This window comes from Cryptococcus neoformans (genome assembly GCF_000091045.1).
Source record: "Cryptococcus neoformans var. neoformans JEC21 chromosome 3 sequence".
NCBI classification, from domain to species: domain Eukaryota; kingdom Fungi; phylum Basidiomycota; class Tremellomycetes; order Tremellales; family Cryptococcaceae; genus Cryptococcus; species Cryptococcus deneoformans.
The window spans coordinates 487849-506200 of NC_006685.1; the positions used below are offsets into that span (position 1 = coordinate 487849).

Genomic DNA, 18352 nt, shown 5'->3' on the forward strand with positions numbered 1-18352 from the left:
TTATTATGGTGGTGGAGAAAGAAGAAGAAGAAGCAACAAGTGGAGGTGGAGGGATGACGTGGAATTTTCACCCCCGAAGATCACCACCACCACCACTCACTCTACTCCTAATACTGCAACTATAACTTTATATCATTACCCATCAGCACATCCCAGAAGCCATGGTGAGTCGTTTCCGCTCCAGAGTACCCATATTTCTCACGCACTCATCCGAAATAGCTCATCTTCTCGTGAGTCTCTCTCACCGACAAGCAACAATCCCGTACCCTGCCTTCGATGTGTCCTCGAAACCTCCAAGATATGCACATACGAACAGTAGCTTATTTGGAACCGCTCATCGTCTAGTTTCTTCAAGACCCTTACAGACCAAGTGATCACCGTTGAGCTCAAAAATGACTTATCAATAACTGGGACTCTCAAATCTGTGGATCAGTAGGTCGAGTCTTGCGTCTACGACCTTTTATATATCCAGTCGCCCACAATTCAGTGCAGTATTATCTGCTACTAGGATATGGGCAAAGGTATGGAAGAGTACTAACATGTAACGGCTAGGTTCCTCAACATCCGATTAGATAATATTAGCGTAGAGGACCCCGAAAGACATCCTCATATGGTAAGCGTATATCTTTTTTTGACACATGCCAAATGCGGAAGTGGGATTCTGGACGGTGAAAAGATGGCAAGCTTGCGGTGGGGGCCAATTATTTGTCTGTATCTTTGAAAGAAATATAATTTTCAGTGGTCTATCCAGGATCGAGCCCGCTTCGTGTCCGCCACGCCCCATGCCCTCTTCTGGAATATTTCTTCTCTAACCAAGAGATGCTGACAACGTGCGCTTCGACAGATGGCGGTCAAGAACTGTTTCATCCGAGGGTCTGTAGTACGGTATGTGCGGATGGCTGCGCGATCGGTGGACACTACGCTGCTGGAGGACGCTACGAGGCGAGGTGAGTTTTGTGTCTCGGGTGTTGGCGGGTATGCTGACGGAGGGTGTGCAGAGGCGAAGGAAGGAAAGAAGTAGAAGAGGGTGTGCGGAGGTGGCCATGGGCTTTTGTACAAGATATATGCATGATACATTACAGGAGATACGATACGTGACCTATCCAGGCACGGGGGAGAGTGTGTCCGGCAAAAAGATGGACAAATAAATAATTTATCGACTCTTCTCTTTTACTCGCCCACGTAGACAGACACCCAGCGATGCTTCTCCTTTCCCGCACCCGTCTCTTCCCCCGCCCGCTCCTTTCTCCCCTTTCTCGACCCCTCCCACTCCGCCCACGCGTGCTCACCACCTCTGCCATCCGCCGCGCCTCTCTCCCCCCGACTGTCCCCCGCGTCTCCACAGAGCTCGTCCACCCCAAGGAGCAACAACAACAACTGCCAGCGCAACCACCCACAGTCTTTGATAAAATCCTCCCACAATGGGCTCAAGGTGCCAAACCGTACCTCTACCTCACCAGGCTCGATAAACCCATCGGCTCCGTCCTTCTCTACTGGCCTTGCGGTGCGTCCTTCGTCCCATGCATCTTGTCCTGGCAGGCATTACTGACACCCATAGCAGCGTGGTCCATAACAATGGCATCTACAGTGAACCACCTTCCCCCTACCACTCCTCTATTCTACATGTCACTCTTCGCCGTCGGAGCACTCATCATGCGAGGTGCTGGGTGCACCATTAATGACATGTGGGACTGGAAGATGGACGCCAAGGTCGGTACGTCACTTTTTCCCTCCCAAAGGCGAAACGTTCGCGATCTTACTGAGTAGGACGAATGTAGAGAGGACAAAGACAAGACCTTTGGCCGCCGGCGATGTTACTCAATTCGGGGCTCTCACATTCCTTGGAGCTCAGCTTACTGCCGGTCTTGCCGTGCTAACCCAACTTAACTGGTACAGGTGAGTTGCTTATGGTTCTATCATCAACCTAGGAAAAGAAGAAAAAGCTGATACAACACTAGCATCGTCCTGGGAGCTTCCTCGCTAGGATTGGTAGTCATCTACCCGTTCATGAAGCGTATCACATACTTCCCTCAAGTCGTGCTAGGTGCGCACTGCCTTCTGAATCTTATCCTTTGTGAACAGACGCCGACCTTATAACATAGGCTTTGCATTTAACTGGGGTGCCCTTCTCGGCTGGTCAGCCGTTGCCGGTGCTGTTGACTGGACGATCGCGACGCCCATGTACCTCGGGGGTGCGGCTTGGTGTGTCGCCTACGACATCATCTACGCTCACCAGGTGAGTTACACAACTTTAGGCTAGTAGCGTGCAACAAGGAGTCTGACGAGACTTTTAGGACAAGAAGGACGACGTCATCGCTGGTGTAAAGTCCATGGCCCTCCGATTCCCCGACACTTCTCGCCAAGTCATCTCCACTTTATCCGCTTCATTCGTCTCCCTCCTCACCTTTACTGGCTACATGGCCGGTCTCGGACCGCTATACTATCTCATTTCTTGTGGTGGTGCCGCTGCTCATCTCGCTTGGCAATGCTTAACTGTCAACTTTGACAGCCGATCTGACTGCTGGAAAAAGTTTAGTTCTAATGGATGGCTAGGTGGCTTGATCTGGTCTGGTATCGCGGCAGACTACGTCCAGCAGGTCATGTTCGGGGTGCCTGCTTGAGAAATCAAGCTGCAATGAAGGTGACAAAAAACGGGCTGTGCACATGCATGGTAGGACAAAAAAGCTCGTTATAGGTTAGTATCGTTATCATGGGGTGCCTGTGATGTTACTCAGTGCACGACTGCAAATTATGACATCCAACTTACCACCAAGGAAATTGCTCGCCTTATCAGCTTGTGTCTGCCAGTCGTCTTTGAATGCGGCGATCCCAACTAATACACCAGCCGCAAAAACTATACAAAGGTAAACCATTCGAGCTTATCGCTTCCCGGAGCAATGACTTACAGCAACAAGAAATAATAAGCCAAAAAGCGCCTAGAGATCCGTCAACTCAAGGTTCGACCGTCCAGTCCAAAAGATTACCCACCCCAAAACCGAGAACCACAACACCCAATCATATGCGCGTACTCAGAGGCATCAGAACTGTTGATCTTGCGTGCCAGAGTGTCCTGAAATTGGCTCATCAGCATACCATGTTGCGCCGTCTCTCGTGGAGGATACTTGCATCAATGATATCCCACTAAGCACACATCAGTACGTGCAATATTAATGTCCATTGCGACTTACTATCGAATAAAAGCAAGACATGACGCCAATGAATAGTATCAAAAATCTCAATGCGACGCTTTGAGCCACCAACCAGCACACCTGCTTCTGTTAGCCCTCCTGTCATCTTCTGCGGCCTCGACCCACCAAGACCAATCCGACCATCAACGCAATTGTAGCCCAAGCCACCCAGCTAGATCGTGCCCACCAAAGAGTAAGAATCCATATGAATGCCAACACGAGACATGCTACTTTAGAAGCATTGATGTCGAATCCCTACGAGCGCGTAAATATCATAATCGATGCGGGTTCAGGGCTTTTTTATCCTCACACATGCGACTAGACAAGCGCCAATGAATGATGAACCAAGGTACCCAGCAGGCAGCGTGATCTTCAAACAGTTAGCCAAAGCCTTCTCTAAAACTGAATAAGATGATACCGCTGGTATACCGCCCCTCATCCTTGTCGATCCTCCTTCTTGGGGGTCAAGTGTAATCTTCTCCACCGTGGCACATGTCAAGACCTACCCAATGAATAATTGAGTATAGATACCGGACACAGTGGTAATACAACTCACGCCTGCCAAGGCATGCGACCTGGATAACATGATTCAATATCGGGACGTTGGTAGGAAAAAAAGGGTTTATCTCACATTTCATGCAATCCTACAGTCTGTAAATCTAGTCAGTTTTAGATATTCAGTATTGAAAAGCTGCCACGCATACCAAGAGCTTGAATGGATATATGAGCTTTTCTAGTATTGGTACTGTATTCGCCAGATCAGATCGCTGCCTCGACCAACTCGTTATAGTCGGTCAGATATGAAACTCACCATGCCTATAATTGTTAGAAGGATTAGAATGAGATGTCGCGAATACAAGTCAAAACTTACCACTACATTGCACAGCCGGAAAAGTTGTACACATGCGCTAATTAGTCCAGCATCTAAAAATTCACGATCTTACATACCACTGCCTCGGGAGGATCAGTTGAGCTTGCTTTTAAAGCTTGAAGGAATCACCTACAGATAGCAATAGCAACGATATAGCATGCAGCGACTATTAGAGTCACTCTGAAGCAGTAAATGCCGTTAGCCAGCGGACCTTGGTCGTCCTTGCAGTCGTTCTAAGAGTCGACTCACTTTTGTGTGTCATTGGGCGTCAGCTGCTCTGCAACGTCTCTCCTAGGATAGTAATGGGATGGAGCGTGGTAGGAGTGGATTGTAGGTGCCATGTCAGCCTGTAAGGTGTGAGAATGGAATGAAGAAGAAGAAAAAGGATTCCGATCAAAAGCTGTGTGCGAGGCTGGAAGACTGCGGGAAAACACAGTCAACCGCTGCCCGCTGTGAAAGTCAGTCGCGCCATCGCCTCGCCACCGCCTTGCCTTTCGCCTGTTCCCTACAGCCTCCAGCGAGAGATGTAACATGGCAAGCAATTACGTACAATGCATATCCACATCTACCCTCTAGTGATCTATCGTCACAGCAGAAAACGGATTCGAAAATACATCATTTCAAATGAGAAGCCCCTTGCTACTCAAATCAGCCCTCTCCAGCCCCTGGTCGCCCCCCACTTCGATTACCAGCCCATCCCAAGCAGGCTTGACTTTTCCTCCCTCCTCCATCCATCGCTCGCCCAGTCCCTCATGTTCACCTTCGCCAAACACCTTGTCCCACACTCTCTTCACAAGCCACTCAGCCTGAGCGGCATCAGGGTGATCACGGACTTCATAGTCACGCCCATCACGATGAGTCAGAGAATTGCAAATTTCTTCCCACATAAAATGTGATGTCGGGTGCGTACTGCCAATGACGTAGGTATTGGCAGCGCGGAGGCGCAGAGCCGCAATGAGAGCTTGTGCGAGGGAAAAGTGAGAGGCATGCGGTTGCAACGGCCAGAGGGCATCAATGATCAACACCGGTACATTATGAGTTCTGAGCTGCTCGAGACGACCAGGGACGCGGGGAGAGATGGAGAGGTTGGCGAGGTCACTGATGGACTGGTTCTTAGGCACTCCTTTAGGAGTGTCATCTCCCCCGCGAGAATCGACTGGTGTCGGAAAGATTGTCTGCCTTCTAGATGAAGTCTGCAGCATTCTGTCCCATGTACGTTGAGGAATTCCGCTGACATCTGACATGTAGATGATCGAGTCATCGAATTCAAATGCCAGGCAGATCAGAGGCTCGGGCTCGATCTTGGCGGGAGGTTCACGCACAGGCTCGGCGTTAGTAGGCGGTAGAATGGAATGAAAATAAATCCCATGGTGGACTGTAAAGAGATTAGAATAACACGGATATAAAGGATATGTCAGAGTCAAACTCACCTGGAAGGACCTTGACATCAATCCCTTCAACTTGAAATTCACCCTCATCCTCAATAATCTTCCAAATTAGTTGTGGGCTACCTTTGCATCAGCGATAAGCTTCGATTCGTAGCGGCAGACTTACACATCACCACCGCCTGATACTTTTGTCTTGTCAACCATGTAAGGAAACGTTTCTTCTACTTTGTGGAACGTTTCCTTGTTGAGATATACGGGTATGGCTTTCCCTTGTCTTACACACCATTCTCTCAAATCGTCGAGTCCGAAATAGGCGTCAGCATCTGTGCATGTCCTTCAGCACTCCGATTTTGAACAGCCATGCAAGAAAGGTAGCTCACGCCCATGGGTAAGCAACACGGCATCGATGGTCTTCACTCCCCATGTAGGGAAGAACCTCATTGCCTGTTCTCTGAACGTTTTACCGACATCTACCAGCACGTTCTTCCAGTCTCCTTCAGCAGACTGTTTTCTCAGCAGAACACTTGTATTCCCACGTTTATTCTTCCAGCCTTCGGGGACATCGGGGTCCACCGTCGAACGGCAACATGCACATGGGATGTTCTTTGGCCATTGACCTTCTGGATCATAAGTTGAGCCAGAGTAGGTGGATGAGATGGTTGTTGAGGCAGGTGAAGGAGAGCGGTCGGATAAATCTCTGCCTTGGAGGAGAGGGACCATGTTGGACCACCTGTGGGGATAAGGGGTGGAAAGGGTGAGGCAGGGAGTGAGTGGGAGGCCCGTGGACGTGGCTGTTCCAAGGAAGAGGAGCTGGAGGGGTTGAGACGCGGGCATGGTGGGATGTGGGATGTATGAAGTGAAAGAGAATACTGGAATACGTAGCGGAATGAGTTGCAACAGTTATAAAGAAGGTCGGGGATTGAATGGCGGTGGAGGCTGAAAGGAAAGATATTCCACGTCAACTCTTTGTTGATTGTTGACTTATTATTATTTACTACTACTATAGTAGTAGCTACTACCAACTTAAAAGCTTATTTCTACTACTACACATCATCATCGAATCATCATACCACTAATACTATCGACGCGATCTATGCTCGGCCTGTACTATATTTAACTTTCTACTACTATTGTCGTACGATTGATCATTTCTCAATTCTCTTCATCCCAACGGCTACACTCCCAATGTCCTCGTCCATTCCCACCCCCTCCGCCTCCAACAGACCCTTCCAGTCACAATTTGCTGGCGACCAGGACCAACCAGGATCATTTTACCGAAACCTCTTCTATATCCTCGTTGGCCTCCTATGCGCCTTTTCTCTCTTCTCCTTCTTGACACTCATGCGGGCCAGGCGAAGGAGACGGGCTGTAATTGATGAAGTGAGTCATGCAGAATCAAATATCGTCCTCCGATCTAATGCAGTTTTCTTTACAGGCCCTGAGATTAGGAGTAATGGTGCCAGGTGTGCCAGGCTACGTTCCCCTTCAAGATCGTCAGGCTTTGATGTGGATGAAGAGTGATGGGAATCAGCTTCCAGACTGGTGGGAAATCGGAAAGTTGAAGGGCCCAGATGACCCGCCTCTTTTGAATGAAGAAGGCCGTTCCAATGGTCCCATGGATCAGCAGAACTCTGTAGCTCCACCTACCGGCGATCTGCACCAACGGCAAACAAATCAAGAGTCTTCCTCTCACAATTCGGACTTCTTTGTACGTGGTTTCAAAAGATCACTATAGTTATCCAGCTTACCTCTTTCAAAAGCAACCACTTGCCATCATCCCTCCAGTCGCCACCGAAACTTCGGCACAGCCTATTCCGACATCCAAGCTTAAATTTTTCCCCAACCACCTTGCTTACCGACCTTCTGCCCTTCTGCCCCCACCCGCTCGGTTTAACGATATTAATTCTGAAAATATGATGGAGAAGTTGGATCAGTTGAAAGGGAATGTGGTCGAGGTGGTGACTGTCATACAGATGCCGGTCCCCTCCTGGACAGGAACTAGTACGGACGATGGAGATGTACAGGTCTTCAAAGAGTGGGGCGGTATCGAGCTGGGAATTACAAATCTACGGGTAGCTGCTGAGTCGCACCAAGTTAGTTAACGTCTGGAGTTCCAGAGGATTGTTATTACGGATCGTTTATGTTGTCATTTGGGTTTTCGGGTATAATAATTATGGCTTTGTAAGAGCGAGATTTGGGACTATTGGAGCTTCTTTGTATACATCACGTTGTATCTGTTTACTTGTTATGCACTAACTAATCCAACAACATATGCTCATTCTTGCATGTTACATCCGGAAAACTCCCCAATCACCATTGTCCCCATCAGCCCCAATCTCGCCCCTCGTACCCTGCGCGCCGTGCGGTCTCTTTGCTCGTTCATCATGTGCTAGCTCCAATGCGAGGCCCAAGATGTCTCTCGTATCACTAGGCTTGATGATACCGTCATCCTATTGGCCCGTAAGCTCTTCCCTTTCTGCCGCCTGTAATGATATTCAGTAGGCTCACCCATAATCTTGCGGTGGAATAGATCCCCATACTCTGTTTCTCGATCGCGTCACGTAACTCTTGCCTCTTTCTTTCGGCGTCCTCTGCCGCTTTACCATTTTCTTGGGCTCGTTTGCCTTGCACAGTGTGCATGACAGTAGACAATTGATCAGGACCCATAACGCTGATCCTCGCATTTGGCCACATGAACAGGAAACGAGGTGAATACGCCCGACCGCACATGCCATAATTCCCCGCCCTTTGCATCTCCATCAGCCAACTGCGAGTGTGCAAGTAAAAGTCGAAAAGGTAGATCGAGCTCACCCGTAACTTCCTCCCACAACAAAAGTATACTTTTCCACTTTTGCCCTCGCTACTGCTCTGACCATTTTTGCTCCATCTTTGGCGATACCTCCTCTTTCTGCCTTTTCGCCTACCATGTAGCCGCCCACATTTACCAGGAATACAAGCGGAATACGTCGCTGGGAGCAAAGGTTGATAAAATGGGTTGCTTTTTGGGCAGACGGAGATAGGAGAACACCGGCGTTTGCTATGATACCAACCCTGTTTTGCCAGTGTCAACAATGATTCCTTTTTAATTATCGAAGTGTACCAGGAACTCACGTATACCCATGGACCTCTGCGAAACCGGTGATGATTGTCTTACCAAACTCCTTCTTAAACTCTCTGAACTCACTTCCATCCACCAACCTCGCGATAATTTCCCTTGGATCATAGGTTTGCCTTGGATCGGCTGGGACGATCGCGTTGAGATCTTCTGTTGGGTAAAGTGGAGGTACCACCTCTCTCGTTCCAGCAGCTGTACTGCCAGATGGGAGTGCTTGGGCTATAGGAATAGGACATAAGTCGCGTATGGCTTCCCGCGCCAGACGAAGAGCATGGGAGTCGGATGTGGCAAGGTAATCTGCCACTCCTGATACTGAGGTGTGCATATCGCCTCCGCCTGTTGCCACGCTGTCAATCATACTGCGAGAGAAGAGCTCGTTAGAAATGGGGGGCTCACCCAAAGCTTCTTCGTCGACTATTTCACCAGTAGCGGCTTTGACCAAAGGTGGACCCGCGAGAAAGATGCGGCCTTGGTCCTGATACCAGTCAGTTCATACTGATTAGCGTATGGAAAGTGACATACCTTGACGATGATGACCACATCGGACATTGCAGGCATATATCTGCTCTGCATTAATGCTTGCCTTAAAGCGAGAAAAGATACTTACGCCCCGCCTGCTACGCTAATTCCGTGGACCACACTAATTTGAGGAATGCCCATTCCAGACATGCGTGCAATGTTGTAAAAAATCCTTCCAAAATGGTCCTTCTTGGATGTCAGTACTCTACACAGCTTTTCAAGATAGAGATGACTGACGTGATCTGGGAATACTTCTGCTTGATACGGTAACGCAGCGCCTCCAGATTCGACGAGGTAAATGCACGGCAGAGAATTTTCAAGAGCAACTTGCTGAGCCCGTAAATGTTTCTTCACCTTGATGGTGAAATCCCCGCTCGGTAAGTCTCAAGGTATCAAAACGGTTGAGCTGACTCACAGTAAGCGGGAAGTAGGTGCCGCCTTTGACCGTCGGGTCATTGGCTATGATCATACATTTCCTTCCAGCTATCATTCCTAAGCAATGTCAGCAGCCTACCATAACTTAACCTCTGATGCAGCCTACCTATACCAGTAACTAGACCGGCACCTGGTAAAGCATCAGGATACACATCGTGTGCTGCCAGAGGTGAAAGCTCGAGGAAGGGACTGGCTGGGTCGAGTAAGGCGGACACTCTGACGATCCATCAGCTCGTTCAATAGCAAAGTGGATATGCTCATACTCACCTCTCTCTCACGGACAGTTTACCCGTTCCCTTGGCCTTCCATCTATCCAGAACCTTTTGCCCGCCACCTTCCTTCGCCTGGGCTCTCAGCGTTTCTATCTCGCGAATTAGACCTTCCATAAACAACCTGTTGGACTCTGACTGCGGGGACACTTTTTTGAAGGTAGTGGGTAGAGGGCGAGAGGAGACTAGAGGCGGGGGTGGCTGGGGTATGAGGGTTCGGGCGAGGGACAGGAAGACAGGTGAGAAGGGTCGGGGACGGACAGGAGGTAGGGTGAGGGACCTGGGATACATAGCTGAAAGTAGTGTGTGGTTGCGAATGTTGATGTAGATGGAGCTCAGAAGCTGCATAGGAAGTGCATGTTTGTTGCAGCGACACACACGACTGCCACCCCTCAACTGTCCAGCTGCTCGTGGATCAAGAGCATGTGCTTTTAATACGTAAATGGATCTTCGGGTAGTGAACATAGCCGACGGCGATGTCCGGGAAGAGATGCCCACCGGGGGAAGCCGCCGGCTGTGCCTGGTGGTGCCTGGCACACAGAAGATAAAAGCAAACAGTGCTCGGCCTCTCGCGGCTCCTTTGTTCGCGCTCCTTCAGCTCGAGTCCTTCCGCAATCATTCCCCTCCCTGGCCCACACGTCAATAACTCGGCAGTCAGCAACCAGGGTCTCCTCCATCACCCATACATACAGCCTGTCGTAGACACACACTCAGGGTAAACAAGACAGGAGGACCCTTAGAGCTCGAATGCAACTTGACATCTTCATTGTCATTCGTTGCGTTTCGTACTCATCGATTATTGATGCCCGTATTCAGCTTTATCCCATTGCTATCAACCTTAAATACACTATAGCTTACTTCGAAAGCTATTTGTGTAGACTTTAGTTCTCTTGTAGTCACGTCTGTCATTTACTGGGCCAATCTCAACGTCAACCGTCACTCCTTCATCGGCTTCACGCTTCAATTGTCATGTCCGAAAAAGGTTACTATGGGGGAGACCAAAGACTTGTGATAGTGGGATGCGGCGGTACGTTTTACAACCACATCTCAAGACCGATGATCACTCATTCCTTGGGTTTCTTCAGGTGTTGGTAAAACTGCCATCACAATCCGTTTCGTGACCTCCCAATTTTACGATCAGTAAGGACGGCTCTCTTCCTCATCTTCCTTCCTTCCTTGTCTAATAGGTTTCTCTTTCCAGAGAATACAACCCAACCATCGAAGACTCATACAGAAAGCAAGTGGTAGTTGATAACGAAGCAACAACCTTGGAGATCCTAGACACTGCCGGCCAAGGTTCGTCTCCTTTATGACTGCTTTTCGCTTTGATTATCCATGTGTTAACATGCAGATGCATGGCAGAGGAATACGCCGCCATGGCCGATCAATGGTACACATTCGGCTCGGGCTTTCTGCTCGTGTATTCTTTGACAGACCGCTCATCATTTGAGGAGATAAAGAACTTCCACAGGGAAATATTAAGAGTGAAAGATAGAAATTACGTGCCATGTGTAATAGTCTGCAATAAGGTAAATCCAGTATATTCTCTCGTTTAACGCTTATGATCGCTAAAAGAAGAACGTCAGTGTGACCTGCAAAAGTATCGATCAGTTGGCCAGCTCGAGGGCCGTGAGCTCGCGCGGTCCGTACACGCTCCATTTATAGAGTGTTCGGCAGCAGAACGAGTGAACGTAGATGTAGCATTCAACGAATTGATCAAGCTCGTGCGGAAGGACGAACAAGTAAGCATCAAATACGAGATCCCCTTCTGACTCGCTCATGAAAAGTTGTGCGTTGTAGCGGATATCTCTAGCTGCTCGAAAGCTTCTCGAAGGCCCATTTCTCTCACCACCTCAACCACCGCGACCAAAACAAATAAAACAAATGAAGGAGAAGGATAAGTCGGGCCATAATCGAAGGCAGAGGGAGAAAAACAGTGACGATGTTCCATTTTGCAACGATTGTACTGTCATGTAAGGATGCCGCGAAATTACAGCAGCCCTCGACGATCTGCGTTTGACGGTCAAAATATCTTCATTACGAATCAGGCGCTGAATGACTTACGATAGTAGGGGCATCGGTACCAGTCGATGTCCTGGTTATCTCTCGCCAGTATAATCGGTCATTGGGTTCTTCCTCTGACCCGACTTCTGACCCTGTATCGTATCAACCATCAATTATGTGCCTCTTTAAACTGCAGCTGTATGTAATGCCATTCTCGGCCGGCGATCATCACAGTAGTGAACATAGATACTGAAATGAAATGTACTAATAGTACAGGCACAAATAATATCTTTCCACAAAGCCCTTGATGTATATCAAGGAATCACAGCTGTCAAGCTCTCGTGTTACATCGTTGCGATGACTCTTTCCCATCCATTTACCCACTCTGCCTCCCTTAGCAATCTTTCTAGATCTGGTCCTCCTTGAAGGAGGCTCTCCAGCCATGCAGCCGCCTTTGCTGAATATGGCCCAAGCGGCCCATCCATCGCGCCAGCTCCTGCTGACTTTGCGGCCGCAGATGACACAGATGTAACGTTATTCACGGGTGTTCCTCCAGGTTGTGCAGGGTGTGTTGAGGCTACAGGGGAAGGTCCGGCAGAACGAGCGTGATTGTCGCTTGTCATATGATGGGGTTGATGTCCGCCGCCAGACATTACATTTGACTTGGTAGGAGAAGGCATATCGCCGTTTGCTGAGCGTCGTGAGGAAGCGGGCGCTTGAATAAAAACCCTGAAGAAAAGGGTGAGACTCGAAATAATCGATCAACTCGAAAGGGGAACTTACGACTCCAAAGGGGCATCGACATGCGATACCATGCCTCTAATTACCACCGTAGCCTTCTTCGAGAACAATGCCACGGCATCTACGCCCGCGCCAGTCATATCCAACAGTTCTAGTGCTTCTGCCACTCCAGCTCTCATACCCATAAACTCCGCCGACCTTGGTGGGCCTGGGGACAATCCCGCATCAGCGCTGACCGCTTTATCTATATACATAATAAGGCAAAGAGTGGCAGCATTCTCAAAGACGGTTACAGGGCTGAATAGGCGGAACGCCACTTTTGCATCAAGCATCCTTGCCGACCGTTGGACTCGAAGGGAAGATAGTGATATTTGGGCCACGACCTGACGAGCGGTGGCAGATGTTGTAGGCCACAAGTAAGCCGGTAATTGAGCCCGATGCAACCCACATCGGTAACTAAACAAGGCAGTGTGAAGCCTGACACGCTGAAGCGGAAGGTAGGGAAAGCTTGCGTCATATCGACTATCCGTCATCGGAAATACCTTGAAGAAAGGAGGGAGGCTGTCTTGAAAAGTATCCAAAATTTGGTCATAATGGTGTACCATGTCAGGGGAGATATTGGATGCAGATATGGTGGCGAAGGAGTCGAGCATGGCAGTGACGCGACGAGCGAGATGAGTATGAGCTAAGAGAGCGGTGCATGGAGTGGGAGGAGAATCGGGCGGGACGGAGGGAAGTTCTCGGGCATCCTGAGGCACACGGTATAGATCGGGTTCTGACAAGGGAGATGGGAGCTGGATACCTTGGTGAGCGTCCAGGATTGTATAAGGAAGTGAAGTTTCGCTGCATGTACGTCAGCTCATACTATCAACCCAAGAAGGAAACGACTCACAATGAATACTGTCTATCAGCAATGTATAATGACCACATTAGCCTTCTTCTAAGCTCTCTATCCCCTTGAGGTAAGCCTTCCCACTCCCTCCCAAAACCTAACGCTTGAGCTATTTTGATACCTTGCGCTAACCATGTACCGGCCAACACAGACTCCTCTCTTCTGTGACCGAGCATCCAATATCTATACGAAACAAGCTTGAACATGACCAACATAATCGAGTATGTATCGGCTTGTTCAGCTATTTGGGCGCTGAGAAGAGCAAGATCCAGATACCGCTGATCGAGAGGAGTGATATCGGCAGCAGATACGGACTGACCCGAAATGATCTTTGCCAAGGATCGCGGGATCTGTGACGGTGCATTACTGCCCCCATGACTCGCAAGAAGTAAACGGCTGGTTTCTTCTGGCAGAATACGAAGTGCAGATGCCAAAATGATAAAAGTCAAAGCCAAGGTAGTCGCGTCACCACGCTGCAGACGCGCAGGCCTCCTTTCCATGAATCTATTGAAATGATCCATAAATTGAGGTTGAAGAAGGGACAAACCTTCCGTCAAGATAGGGTCTGAAAAGAATGTACCAAAAAGGATATTTTGCATCTCCGGCGAAGGAAGGGATTGCGCCAAAATCTGAAGTGGGGAAGAGTAAGGGTCGTTAGCAGTCGAAATGATAGTGGTGTTCATAGGAAAACCCGGAATGAAAGGGATGGTTGTATTTGGAGTAGATGGGAAATGCTGTAAAACCGAAGGTGTGGGCCGAGGAGCGACAGAGGGAGGAGGTACGTGTCTGGAAACTCGATGCGAAGTGATTTGAACAGGGGTCACTTGCGACTTCGACAACGATCGCTGTGATTGTGCGGAAGGTCGATGGCTTAAAGGAGGTGCCATGGCCTGTTTTTTCTTTTTCTTTGGTGGTCCCGAAGCGAGTTCTAAAAGCTAACAGATGCCGAACATGTCAGACTGTGGCCTGGTGAGCTACAAGTAGAACTTACCTCCCCCGAGATGTCATCATCAATTGACACACTCCTCTTTTGCATTATCTGCTCATTGACATCGTCATCATCGTCTTCCAACTCATCCACTTCCTGCTCCTCGACCAGCGCAGCCAGTTCGCCATCCAGGTCCGGCTCTTCAGCCACCTCGCCGATCACGTTAGTTTTGGGCTTCGTTTCCTCCCCTACGTCTAATTCATCTTCGCTATCACTGTCAAATCCGTTGATTATCTTCTCTCGTATCTCATGTTTCTTCTTTTTCTTGCTTAAGGAGGAATCAGAAGTTGAAGACTGGGCTGTATTTTGCCCGTTTTGGCCTGCCGATAATGGGGGTCCAACTCTCCACTGTACTCGCGGGCCCGGTGAGTCGCCCGAGAGCAGTAGAGAATCATTACTGGGTACTTTGGGAGAGGGCATGGGATGTTATATCAGGGACTTGAGATTTTACGGTTGCCAGAGACTCGTGTCTTTGCACGCAACTCGGAGCGTGGTGAGCACACTCCCCTTCTTCGTGGTATTTGCAGGTATGGCCGTCGAAATTGTAAGACGAGCACAACGGTCGTGGTGGATGACACTGGGAAAATTATAGTAAGCGCATTTCCTGTTTCTTTTGGATTTCATAAGTATTTACGGCGGCAATATTGTTCGTCGACAATCGGGCTTGACCCCGTACGGCTTGGCCCCTGCCGCAGCGAGGGAGAAAAAGAGACAACAAGCATGAGCGCGGCCAGCTCACGACATTACGTAAAACTTCAAGTATTATGTAATTTGGTTCAGGCGTTATAAGATATGCACAAATGAATACGTCGTGGGTACGTACGTATACCGCACCAGAAAGGACGAGACAGAAGTGCCCCCAGCAGCCGCATCAACGCAGAAAAATGCCGACTTCGTTCTGTGGCTTCGTTGGAATCCTGGAAGGCTTGAGTTGCCTCAACGAAGTTGACCTCCGCGGCCATGCCGAATTGCATACGCATACATAAATTGCTTTACATTACTGCACTCTTCTCCTATGAGCATCGAGGACAGAAGCCAACTAATATCTGACAGTCTAAAGTCTACGATCTATAACTACTGCGCGTCAATCCAAACCCCCAAGACCCTTGTATTGAGAAAAAAGCACACCGCCACTGCCATTGAAAAAATGAATTTTGAACAGTCTAAGCGGTACCCCTACCTTTCTGTCTCTCGATCTCTTCCCTGACAGCTTTGTCGACATCGGGCCCCTGAATAGGATATCTGTTGACAAGGTACCACATGATAGGGGTGATGATGACAATGAGCGCCATGAAGCACGTAGTAGCGGCAAATCCAGGGATGTATCTAGGGGCGTCCTCGCTGGGCCAAAGGAAAACGCCATAGATGGAAGCAGAACATCCCAAGGCGTTCACCAGGGCGATAGCCACACCACGTTTTTCCGCTGGATGCGATAGAACGTTGGGCACCCAGGTAAGGACCTGCGTACAAAAATACGTTGTCAAACACTTGAACGGCCTTGAAAAACAGGAAAGCGCTCACGAGGGGGGGAAGGGCGTAAACACAGCCGAAGGCAAAGATAAGGAAGACGTATTGCACCATGTGGCTGGTGACACAAGTCACAATAATGAAGAAAATTGTACCCAAGGCCCCTCCAATGATGATGAAGAGAGGTTTGGCTTTATAATAATCGGCGCCCCAGCAGAAGCCAATGATACAGACGCTGTTAACTGATGTTAGTTCGCGTGCGACAACGGACGGATGAAATAACTTACAACGCACAAGCATACAGAGGGATGGTTCGGTATTGACCAAGATACCCCGTCCAGCCCACTGGAACGGTTGTCAGCGATGTTAACAATTATGACCAGAATCCCTATTTAGATAAAGACATACAAGCTCCGATCAGAGTAGGGACAAAGTATTGAATAGTCTGGGCGCCTTGAGTAAGCATATAAAGCAAAGCAAAGACCCAAGTCCTCCAGTCGCAAGCGGCCATCTTAAAAGCTGCCCAATGACTGATATGGCCTTGAGCACCAGCGGTACTACTAAGACCATCGTATGCCAGTCGTTGAACTGCAAGCACACGCTCGTCGGATGAGAGAAATTTTGTGGTGGATGGCCAGTCAGGCATGATGAACCAAGTGAAGAACCCAAGGAAAGAAGAGGCACAACCCTCAATGATCTGTAATGACAGATAAGTCTGACAATATATGTGGAAAGAATGGTATGACTTACGAAAAGCCATTGCCAACCAGCCAAACCCCTAGCCCCATCCAGGTTTCCCGTCTGCAAAGGAAGATTAGACATCTCTATCCGCGGACCTAAATTTGGAAGATGAAGACTCACTATTGCACCAGCAAGGAGACCCGAGAAAGCGCCGGAAACGGCTGTGGCAGTGTAGTAAAGAGAAAATCGACTAGCAAGCTCGTACCGTTTATACCATCTGCGTCAGATCGATTAACATCAATCACTCACTGCAGGCAGCGGAAGATAGACCAAAGAGAATAACTCACGATGATAAGTAAAAAGCCACACCAGGCGCGAATCCTGCCTCAATGAAACCAAGAACAAAACGGATCCCAGCCAGTGCTTGATATGTCTTTGCGGCAGCCATGCAAGCCGCAATACCGCCCCATATAATACAGAGCCCACTGAGGTAAAGCGAGGGACGAAGTCGAGAGATCATCATGTTGGAGGGAACCTCAAATATGACATAGGAGATAAAAAATACCTTTAACAGATATTGCTTTTAATAACAAGCACCTTTGGAATAGGCTGAAAACTACTCACCAAAAGAACAATCGAATACTGTGTAGAAGTCAAGTTGAGATCGGCCTCAAGACCTCCCGTTTTGGCGTTGCTGCCACACTTTCGGTTCAATGGAAACCCTCTCACGGACAATCATGACCTACCCAACATTGGCTCTGTCGAGATACGACAGAGTGTAGAGCGCCCAAATGGTAGGGATAATTCTTTTGTCGATTTTCCATACAAGCGCTTTTTCTGCGTCGGAGTTGGGTTCGTATTGAGCAGCCAACTCAAGCTGATCCATCTTCTCAAGGTCATTTTCGTGCCATTCCTCCTCATCTCGCTTGATGGAGTCTTTGGGGTCCTCCTGTGATGGCATATCGAGAAGTCTGTAAAGTATGCAGCGAGTCGTATGACTAGGATGTTGTAGGGTTCAGTGACAACTGTATCGAGTAGTTTCGACGAGTGGACAATCGCTGTCTTGCGTACTTATATTAGGTGAAGGAGCAAATTGTATTGTAACATATCTGCATACCTAGATGCAAGAGAAAGCCGAACACCGATGAACTGCAAAATGTCGGATGCGTTCTGAGTGGTGACGAAGGACAAACATTAAGCAACACAGCGCAGGAACACAAAAGCAAAAGGGAGTGATTACCATCCCCCTCGACTTCCAAATAGGGGCGCAGAACGTAATCCCCCCGGGGTCCCTGGGGCACCTCCTGTAGTCTGTAGGCTTCTCCATGGATATTGCAACCAGACAGAATCAGTATCGCAGATAAGGGCTCGTTTGGACATACATTTCACGCGAGAACTTTGACGTGATCTTTTTAGCTCGCAAAAGCGCAGCTAACAGAAGGAGAAAGGAGAAAGTTAGGACCGTCGAGAACCGACGGAGTCGACTAATCCGGAATTTCGGGAAGATAAGCCATTTAATCATGAACAAATCCAACATTTATTAGTCCTCGTCGGCATCATTTTCTTTTCCCCCTTCTTGTAACCTACGTAATTTCGAAAGCGGTAATTAGGAACAGGCAGGAGACATTATATTTCCGGAACCTTTCTGCAGTTTTCTTTTGTTCCGCCACAGTTTGGACGTAAAAAAAGCCTCCAATCACCCGATCTTCGGGTGCAAAATTAAGTATACAATTCTCCCCTTCTCATTTCCAAACATCCATCACTTTCAGGCATTATAAATATTGCATTAATTAT

The 18352-nt window shown here is 48.7% G+C and overlaps 11 protein-coding genes across 11 annotated transcripts in view; 5 read left to right on the forward strand and 6 right to left on the reverse strand.

The window, feature by feature from the left end:
• The first annotated feature begins 147 nt into the window (after nt 1–147).
• Nucleotides 148–1086, forward strand: CNC01770 (u6 snRNA-associated sm-like protein lsm2, putative). The gene is made up of 6 exons (XM_024656705.1): nt 148–164; nt 220–230; nt 346–432; nt 553–613; nt 845–947; nt 999–1086. The coding sequence occupies exons 1-6, from the start codon at nt 162–164 to the stop codon at nt 1019–1021; spliced, it is 288 nt and encodes a 95-aa protein (XP_024512391.1). The 5' UTR covers nt 148–161; the 3' UTR covers nt 1022–1086.
• Nucleotides 1087–1184: 98 nt separating this feature from the next.
• CNC01780 (prenyltransferase, putative) lies at nt 1185–3021 on the forward strand. Its single transcript, XM_024656706.1, has 7 exons — nt 1185–1504; nt 1562–1714; nt 1779–1896; nt 1959–2044; nt 2103–2236; nt 2295–2864; nt 2916–3021. Exons 1-6 carry the CDS (start codon nt 1201–1203, stop codon nt 2619–2621), a joined length of 1122 nt encoding a protein of 373 aa, XP_024512393.1. The 5' UTR covers nt 1185–1200; the 3' UTR covers nt 2622–2864; nt 2916–3021.
• Nucleotides 2553–4499, reverse strand: CNC01790 (conserved hypothetical protein). Its single transcript, XM_024656707.1, has 17 exons — nt 4309–4499; nt 4193–4239; nt 4137–4138; nt 4060–4061; nt 4000–4004; nt 3893–3933; nt 3820–3839; nt 3745–3763; nt 3607–3690; nt 3499–3558; nt 3315–3443; nt 3189–3269; nt 3127–3141; nt 2989–3070; nt 2907–2936; nt 2768–2854; nt 2553–2719 (listed from the first exon to the last, which is right to left on the reverse strand). Exons 1-17 carry the CDS (start codon nt 4398–4400, stop codon nt 2709–2711), a joined length of 807 nt encoding a protein of 268 aa, XP_024512547.1. The 5' UTR covers nt 4401–4499; the 3' UTR covers nt 2553–2708.
• A 93-nt stretch (nt 4500–4592) lies between these two features.
• Nucleotides 4593–6327, reverse strand: CNC01800 (conserved hypothetical protein). The gene is made up of 4 exons (XM_569533.2): nt 5828–6327; nt 5614–5770; nt 5490–5566; nt 4593–5434 (listed from the first exon to the last, which is right to left on the reverse strand). The coding sequence occupies exons 1-4, from the start codon at nt 6279–6281 to the stop codon at nt 4680–4682; spliced, it is 1443 nt and encodes a 480-aa protein (XP_569533.1). The 5' UTR covers nt 6282–6327; the 3' UTR covers nt 4593–4679.
• A 172-nt stretch (nt 6328–6499) lies between these two features.
• On the forward strand, nt 6500–7674 carry CNC01810 (hypothetical protein). The gene is made up of 3 exons (XM_569535.2): nt 6500–6827; nt 6883–7155; nt 7208–7674. Exons 1-3 carry the CDS (start codon nt 6633–6635, stop codon nt 7547–7549), a joined length of 810 nt encoding a protein of 269 aa, XP_569535.1. The 5' UTR covers nt 6500–6632; the 3' UTR covers nt 7550–7674.
• CNC01820 (acetyl/propionyl CoA carboxylase, beta subunit, putative) lies at nt 7645–10113 on the reverse strand. The gene is made up of 11 exons (XM_569537.2): nt 9784–10113; nt 9623–9732; nt 9497–9573; nt 9319–9435; nt 9170–9267; nt 9085–9124; nt 8959–9037; nt 8559–8898; nt 8259–8498; nt 7956–8193; nt 7645–7897 (listed from the first exon to the last, which is right to left on the reverse strand). Exons 1-11 carry the CDS (start codon nt 10074–10076, stop codon nt 7736–7738), a joined length of 1794 nt encoding a protein of 597 aa, XP_569537.1. The 5' UTR covers nt 10077–10113; the 3' UTR covers nt 7645–7735.
• A 268-nt stretch (nt 10114–10381) lies between these two features.
• On the forward strand, nt 10382–11972 carry CNC01830 (RAS1, putative). Its single transcript, XM_024656708.1, has 6 exons — nt 10382–10812; nt 10871–10925; nt 10987–11081; nt 11148–11314; nt 11372–11527; nt 11586–11972. Exons 1-6 carry the CDS (start codon nt 10755–10757, stop codon nt 11760–11762), a joined length of 708 nt encoding a protein of 235 aa, XP_024512394.1. The 5' UTR covers nt 10382–10754; the 3' UTR covers nt 11763–11972.
• Nucleotides 11483–15078, reverse strand: CNC01840 (expressed protein). The gene is made up of 6 exons (XM_024656709.1): nt 15045–15078; nt 14414–14981; nt 13423–14357; nt 12573–13373; nt 11850–12518; nt 11483–11795 (listed from the first exon to the last, which is right to left on the reverse strand). Exons 2-5 carry the CDS (start codon nt 14828–14830, stop codon nt 12134–12136), a joined length of 2538 nt encoding a protein of 845 aa, XP_024512395.1. The 5' UTR covers nt 14831–14981; nt 15045–15078; the 3' UTR covers nt 11483–11795; nt 11850–12133.
• Nucleotides 15079–15413: 335 nt separating this feature from the next.
• Nucleotides 15414–18053, reverse strand: CNC01850 (MFS transporter, putative). Its single transcript, XM_024656710.1, has 11 exons — nt 17941–18053; nt 17676–17876; nt 17305–17620; nt 17183–17252; nt 16906–17123; nt 16739–16835; nt 16628–16678; nt 16286–16574; nt 16165–16222; nt 15932–16112; nt 15414–15870 (listed from the first exon to the last, which is right to left on the reverse strand). The coding sequence occupies exons 3-11, from the start codon at nt 17517–17519 to the stop codon at nt 15574–15576; spliced, it is 1476 nt and encodes a 491-aa protein (XP_024512396.1). The 5' UTR covers nt 17520–17620; nt 17676–17876; nt 17941–18053; the 3' UTR covers nt 15414–15573.
• A 191-nt stretch (nt 18054–18244) lies between these two features.
• Nucleotides 18245–18352, reverse strand: part of CNC01870 (conserved hypothetical protein) — a 3807-nt gene continuing 3699 nt past the window's right edge. Inside the window, exon 7 of the mRNA XM_569555.2 lies at nt 18245–18352. This exon is cut by the window's right edge and continues 1793 nt beyond it. The gene's annotated coding sequence lies outside the window, so the exon portion shown is untranslated.
• Nucleotides 18293–18352, forward strand: part of CNC01860 (conserved hypothetical protein) — a 1637-nt gene continuing 1577 nt past the window's right edge. Inside the window, exon 1 of the mRNA XM_569553.2 lies at nt 18293–18352. This exon is cut by the window's right edge and continues 268 nt beyond it. The gene's annotated coding sequence lies outside the window, so the exon portion shown is untranslated.